Source organism: Lutra lutra, chromosome 13 (genome assembly GCF_902655055.1).
Source record: "Lutra lutra chromosome 13, mLutLut1.2, whole genome shotgun sequence".
Taxonomy (NCBI): Eukaryota; Metazoa; Chordata; class Mammalia; order Carnivora; family Mustelidae; genus Lutra; species Lutra lutra.
The window spans coordinates 72854794-72861331 of NC_062290.1; the positions used below are offsets into that span (position 1 = coordinate 72854794).

Consider the following 6538-nt stretch of genomic DNA (forward strand, 5'->3'; position numbering starts at 1 on the left):
CTCTTAATGTGACCCTCAACTCATTCTCTCTGAATGATCAGAGTAATCTGGTTAAACTACAAATTAAATCATTGTAGTCTCATATGTAACTCTCTTCATGGCTACTCCTTGTATTCAGAATGAAATCTATCTGGCCCCCATCTGCTGTGCTAGCCATTAGTCCTGCTCACCCTTGCCTTCCACTTTTTCCCTCCTTCCAGGCACATGGGACGATTTCATATCCCTGAAGTGAAGATAGGACCATGAGACTTGCTTTGGGCAATGAGATGTAAGTAGAAGTGATTTGAAAGCTGGAACATGACAATTAGTGAGGGCACTTTCTTCTCCTGCTACAGTGATTAGGAAAACCAGTGTTGATATTGTAGGGATTTGGGAAGTTTGCCCAAATACACGTGGACTTTTTGTGAGTCACAACAATCTCATATTGTGAGATTGGAGGGTTTGTTTCTGCAGCAAAACACAGTCTATCCTGACTAACACATTGTAGAAAGAGGGGTTGCATGCGGCAGTCCTCTTCAAAACAAAGCAAAGGACAAAGGTTTTTCAGAAAATGTCCTTGTTTTTCATTAGACTAAAGAAAAAAATTAACAATGGCTCTATTGATTATTCCCAGAAATCCAGTCCCCAAATTGGAGTGGATTTCTGGGTGATCCAAGGAGCAGGCACACATGGATTTTTGCCAAGTAATGACACACCTAGTTAACAGCTCTGGGTGTAGATGGACAAGACTGGATCACTGTTGGGGCAAAAAGAGGAAAATACAAGTGAAACTTTACAGAGAGATTATCTGATATGAGGGAAGGGCACCTTCGATGTGTTTAAGTATATTACTAAAGTTAAACATTAACCAGGAGAGACCTACTTTCTTCCCATAACCCAAGCAGTAACACCGATTCCCTTTGTTTTAAGTTTAACATATCCCAGGAAGGATCTGAGGGCTTCAAATTCAGCTGAAAAGGGAGGAGTTTGTGGGGAATATGTATTTTCCAAGCAGGAGCATTTCCTTGTCTCCTGCTCAGGTTCCTCTTACCATATATCTTCAATGACTGGCCTGACAGTGTTTAATAATTTAGTTAGGAGAGAGAAAGTAAGACAGAGAGAGAGAGAGAGAGAGAGAGAGGGAGGGTGAGAAAACAGGTAAGTAAGAGGGATGGATGGGTAGAAGGAAGGAAGGAAGGAAGGAAGGCAGGTAGGTAGGAAGGCAAGAGGGAAGGAAGGAAGGAAATACACCTGTGATGAAATTGGAATATGCAGTCTCAGTGAGAGGGGAGAGATGGCCAACCTTCCTGACCATGCCTTAAACACACAAAACAGTAGAGTTCTTCTTTTAACCCACAGTGACCATACTTTGGGAGCCTCCGCTGAAATGGTATGGTCACTACCAAGGAATGTAGTGACTTCTCAGTGAGCTGGCCTCCAGACGCAGTAACCAGAAAAAGGCAATTCTCAGAGCTCATCTTCTCTGGATCATGTGAGAAATCATCAGAACATATTGAAAACAAGGCTGCCCATACTCGTTGACTCTAGGGCCCCCGTTAAGGCATTCCTATGGCTAGGGTGTCAGTATTACATTCCAAATTTCCCATTTCTAGGGGCGGAGAAGATGCCTACGGATCTCCCCAAGGAATCAGCATCTAGGGCTCCAGTCATGTCTTCATATACAAGCATAGTGGGGCCACCCTGATCAGATACAGTCTTTTATCCTAGACTGTGTGAGATCTGGCCTAGGCAATCTCTTCTTTTCTGAAGGACAAGACCATGCCACCATGAAGTTCAAAATCCCTACCACTGAGTTAGTCTGGTTCTTGCTCCTAGCTAGAGGCCCGACTCATGGCCCTGCCTCCTGGGTTCTTGGATGAGGCCATCCATGGTTTCAACATTGAGACATTTGGTTGAGCAGGAAGCTTTAGGCTGGGCCATACAAGCCCAGGTTCCGGGCAGTTTGAGAGATCCTGGGCGTTTTCCTCTGGGGAAATGGATAGTGAGCTGGTTTTCCAGACCTGTGTGGGTTCTTCTTGGAAAGAGGGTGCTGAATGTCCATATTCAAACCAGATCCTACTGTCTTTGTCTGGACATTGCCCACTGGACATTCACACTGGGCTGTTGGTAGGTTGGTGGTCCCTTGCTGGGTCATCTGATTGTTTTCAAACAGGCCTGGGTCTCCTTCCTGAGGCAACCTTTGTTTGGACCCCATGAGCTTATTCTTGTGTTTTACTGGAAGACTAATTTCCTGGTGGAAGGTTTGAACGCAGCGGTACATCTCCAGATGTGCGTGCCATGGAGATTCAGGGCCCTGAAGACAGCCTCCGTCGGCCTCCTCCAGCATCCCCTTGGCCCCCAGATCTGCCTCTTCTAGGGACACTGAATGCCTTCTCTCCTTGTTAATCCAAACAGGACTGACCACGGACTCAGCAGGAGCAGGCATGTATCCTCCTGATAAAGCAAGGCACAAGCAGGGTCACCACTGGCAGGTACAGGGCAGCTCTCATTCTGGGGGTCTCAGAGGTCTCGAGCCATAGGAATGTTACCCCAAATGTGTGTTTACACATAGACGTGGGTCACACGTGATCCCACTTGTACCTGCTCACACCTGTACCCTCCCTCCCCTGTCCACACACTCACACCCACACAAACCCTCTCTAACACATACACACCCTCATGCACATGTACTCATTTGTTCAACAAGTATTTATTGAGCACTTATTACATGCCAAGCATCATTCGTTCTAGGTTCAGGGAATACGGCAGCAAACGAGACAAAATCCACATCTTCACGGATAGGCTCTAGTGGGCTAGGAAAACGCTAAGCAAATGAATGTGTTACAAGAAAATTGCAGGTGGGAACCGATGCTATGAAGAAAATCTGAAGCAGAACAGAGTTTAATAATTGACTCCAGTTCCTAACTGCAGCGAGGGAGTGACCCCAGGGCAGAGCTAGGGAACGAGCATTCAGACTGGAAGAATGGAACAGAGTCATAGGCACTGGCCAGTGGAAAAGATTACTCTTCACCTACAGGGTTTTCTGTTCTGGGATTCCCATAATGGGTTTACAGCCCAAGGTGCAGGAGGGAGGAGCGGTATTTCAAAGCAGCTCCTTTTGGAAGACTGGAGCCTTGCCTTCTCCCACCCCTCTGACACTGATCTGGGAACACGGTTACAGCAGCTCTGGCTTCTCCAACCTGGCTGCAGGGATGACGGTTTAGACCGGTGTCTCTTTTTCTCAGGCACCTGTTTTTACCACCTTGTGTCACACAACTGTTTATTGTCAACCCTTGGTGGCAGAGATGGTTGTGGCAGTGACTGAAAGGGGTTCCAAAGAGAGTTGGTCTTTTGCCTCTGGATCGTGAGTGGGGCTCCCTTGAGCCCCATGGCACTTGTCCCTGCGGGAGGCCCTGGACAGGGCAGGTATGAGCAGGAGGGGAGAGACAGTGCTGAGGTATGAAGGCAGAAGGAAGCCCCTAGAGCTCCGGGTCTGGGAGTCTGTGGGAAACAGGACTGGTGGGGCCATCTCTGCAAACCACCGAGGGACTGAAAATGTGTTCCCACTTCAGGACTACCTGATTTTTCTTGACATGGACTCCCTGACTAAAAGTCTAGAATGCTATGTACTTATTTGGGAAGAGGGGAAGAGGGGATATGATAGGAGAACCTTAGAACTAGTAGCCTCTCCATTTTGTCCGGGCGGATAGGCAGGACTTGGTTGCAGAAAGGAGCCTCCTTCCCTGTCAGTCCCAGTCCAGGGTCCACGGAGGACAAGGAAAAAGACCCTGGACCCCAACCCCAAACAGATCCTGTTGAGTGGCTGACTTCACCTGGGAGTCAGAAGTCTTCCCTGACAAAGCAGAGTCTGGTCCGACCAGCCTTCTGGCATTAGCCTGGCCAAACTGATCAGTGAGGATAGCTGGGCGGGGGGAGGGGGAGGACACTGAGTTACAGAGTGTGGGAGGAAGATCCAGAGGGTTGGGTTGGGGCAGGAGCATGTTGAGTTGGCCCTTTGGTCTTTGCAATGCGAGTCCGAATTGTGGGTCTGCTAAGCGCGGTACTCTCTTGCTTTGATGAGTGGTTTAATTTCATGTTTGCTGAATGACTGAATGAATAAACACGTTTGGGGATGGACTAGACCTTTAGGAACCTTTTGGTGTCCACCCTGCAGAGATGGGGCGTGTCTGGCTGTGCCAGTTCAGTTCACACAGAACAGCCCCAGGAATGGGAGCTAGGCACCCTCCGCTCCGTGGGACCTCTGTTACCTCCACAAGGCAGCACACTTCCTGTCCCAGATGGTGATGTCTCCCTGGCCCCTGATTCCTTCCCAGCTGGCCTAGCATTGGGTGGACCGCTCAGGGAGTCCTGAAGAAACCCTCCGGCACAGCATTGCCCTTCCCACCTCCCTCGACCCATGCATTCCTCTGTTAGAGAGAAGGGCTGGGATGGAGCCTTAAGCTCCTAACTTCCTCCAGGAACAAAATCTGAGTTCCCAGAGGGAAGAGGCATTCTCTCCTTGAGGTTTCTGTATCTCATGCCTCCTTAGAAGTTGTTTGAGACTATGATAAGCAAGCTCCATAAGTCTGGGTCCCTGAGCGCCATGTGTCCTCTGGCCCGTGGCGGCTGTTGGGAGCACCATGTCTGCTCTCTCCAGGGCCAGTTTCTCCGCTTTGCAGGAGGCCGAGACCCAGCCAGGAAGTGCTCCCATCGCCCCACCTGGCCCAGCAGGGGGCCGAGCCACCTCCACCAGGCAGAACAGTCTGGCAAGATGAGAACCTAAGAGTGGAGGCCAGGTATGGCGGGCGGCTGGCTGGATGCCTGGCTGAGGCCCCTGCAGGGGAACTGAGCCAAGCAGAGCTGCCCAGAACTGGCCTCCGGGCTCTGCTGGCTTGCCTGCTCTTTCCCACCAGGAGGGCCCACAGAGCCCCCCACCGGCCCTGGCTGCAGCCCACCACCCATTGTGCCCATAGCCAGGCCCTCCTCCCTCCACTTCTGGCTTTTGTCCCAGCACCTGCCCAGCCCTACCTGTCGGGAGCACCACCAGGTAGGCCCGTGCCCTCTGCTGCCTTCGCAAGCCTTCGTACTGGGCTCGCAGGACCTGGATGCTGAGCGGGGGCTCTTTCCCCGGGGCCTGAGTGCCCGAGCCCTCAGCCATGAAGCAAGACTCCAGCTGCCAGAAATGCGCCAGGGCAGGGCAGAAACAGGGCCACCCCTTCATCTGGATCCGGGAGAAAAGCAAACAGTGATGGGCGGGGCGTGGGAGGGAGAGAAGGAGCGGTGGGGGGTGGGTGGGGGACTGAGGAGGACAGGTGGAAAGGTGGGGGGGAGGGGAAGAGAAGGGGGAGGAAAAGGTAAGGGAGATGGAGGGGAGGGCAGGGTAAGTGGGAAGTGGGAAAGGAGTGGAGCTAAGGCAAGGGGAGAAAGACCGGTGAGGGGAGAAGGAGGTGGGGAGCCATGAGTGGTGGGGGGAGGCAGGAGAGGGGAAGCGGAGAGGAAAAGAAGGAGTCAGAGGGAAGAGGTGGAAAAAGGGGTCCCCAAGAGGAAAGGAAGGAACAGAGGAGGAAGGTGGTAGGGCAAAGGGGGCTAACGGGATGAGAGGGGAGGGAGATGGGGGTAGGTGCCTGCAGTGGGGAGGAGGGACATGGAGGGAGACAGAGGGGCATGGGGTGACAGAGGAGGAGGGGAGAAAGAGCAAGTCTCACACAGCTGCTCCGAGTCCTTCTGGGTTCCCAGGGAGGCCCCATGCTCCAGGTCCTTCACTGCTGGATCCCAGTGTTCAGAGTCTAATTCCCAGAGCTCCTGCGCAGTCTCCCGCGTCCCCCCCCGAGCGGGAGCTGATGCTGGGCTGGGCCAGGCGCCTGCTCAGCTCACACCTCTTGGACTGAAACCTGGAATCTCGTCGGCAAACCTGTTCGTTTGGTTTCGATGGAAGAGGGGCACCCTCTGTAGCCTCACAAAGCTGGTGCCTCAGGGATATGCTCGCTGCAGCCATGCCCATGGGAACCCCAGCAGCAAAGGTGCCCCCCCCAATCTCCACTCACCCAGCACACACATCCCAGGAGGAAGCCCGGCCCCAAACCTTGCCCTGGGGACAGAGACAGGGGAGCTCTGTCCTCTGCAGCACAGCTCTCTGACATTTGCACCAGCCTGCTCCATCTCAGCTTTCTCCAGCCAAGCAGGGAGCTGGTGTTTCTCTTACCCGCAGAGAGGCTTGCCCTCACCCCTGCTGGCCAGGCCCACCAGCTCTATATCCCCTTGGAATCCTAGACTCTCTCCCCTGTGCCAGCTTGGATCCATCCTTGTGCCTTTCGGTCAGCGAAGTCCCTTTCTATCTTGTCCTAACATGAGGCTTGCAGAGAACCAAATTTCCCAACACACCTACGGAGGCTGTGGAGAGGGTAGCGGCTGAATTCTAGAGCCATTCTGGAGCCGAAATGCATGGGATCTAGTCACCAGGAGTGGGAGTGAGAGATGGATGGGAAGTCTCCACTGGGCAGTGTGTTTTCGAGGGCTGCTCTAATGGAGTACCACAGACTGGGAACATAAAGGACAGAAA

At 52.6% G+C, this 6538-nt stretch overlaps 1 protein-coding gene across 1 annotated transcript; it reads right to left on the reverse strand.

Annotated features, from left to right (window-relative positions):
• Positions 1 to 539: 539 nt before the first annotated feature.
• C13H9orf152 (chromosome 13 C9orf152 homolog) lies at positions 540 to 5807 on the reverse strand. The gene is made up of 3 exons (XM_047700324.1): positions 5687 to 5807; positions 5008 to 5200; positions 540 to 2433 (listed from the first exon to the last, which is right to left on the reverse strand). The coding sequence occupies exons 2-3, from the start codon at positions 5198 to 5200 to the stop codon at positions 1907 to 1909; spliced, it is 720 nt and encodes a 239-aa protein (XP_047556280.1). The 5' UTR covers positions 5687 to 5807; the 3' UTR covers positions 540 to 1906.
• Positions 5808 to 6538: the final 731 nt, after the last annotated feature.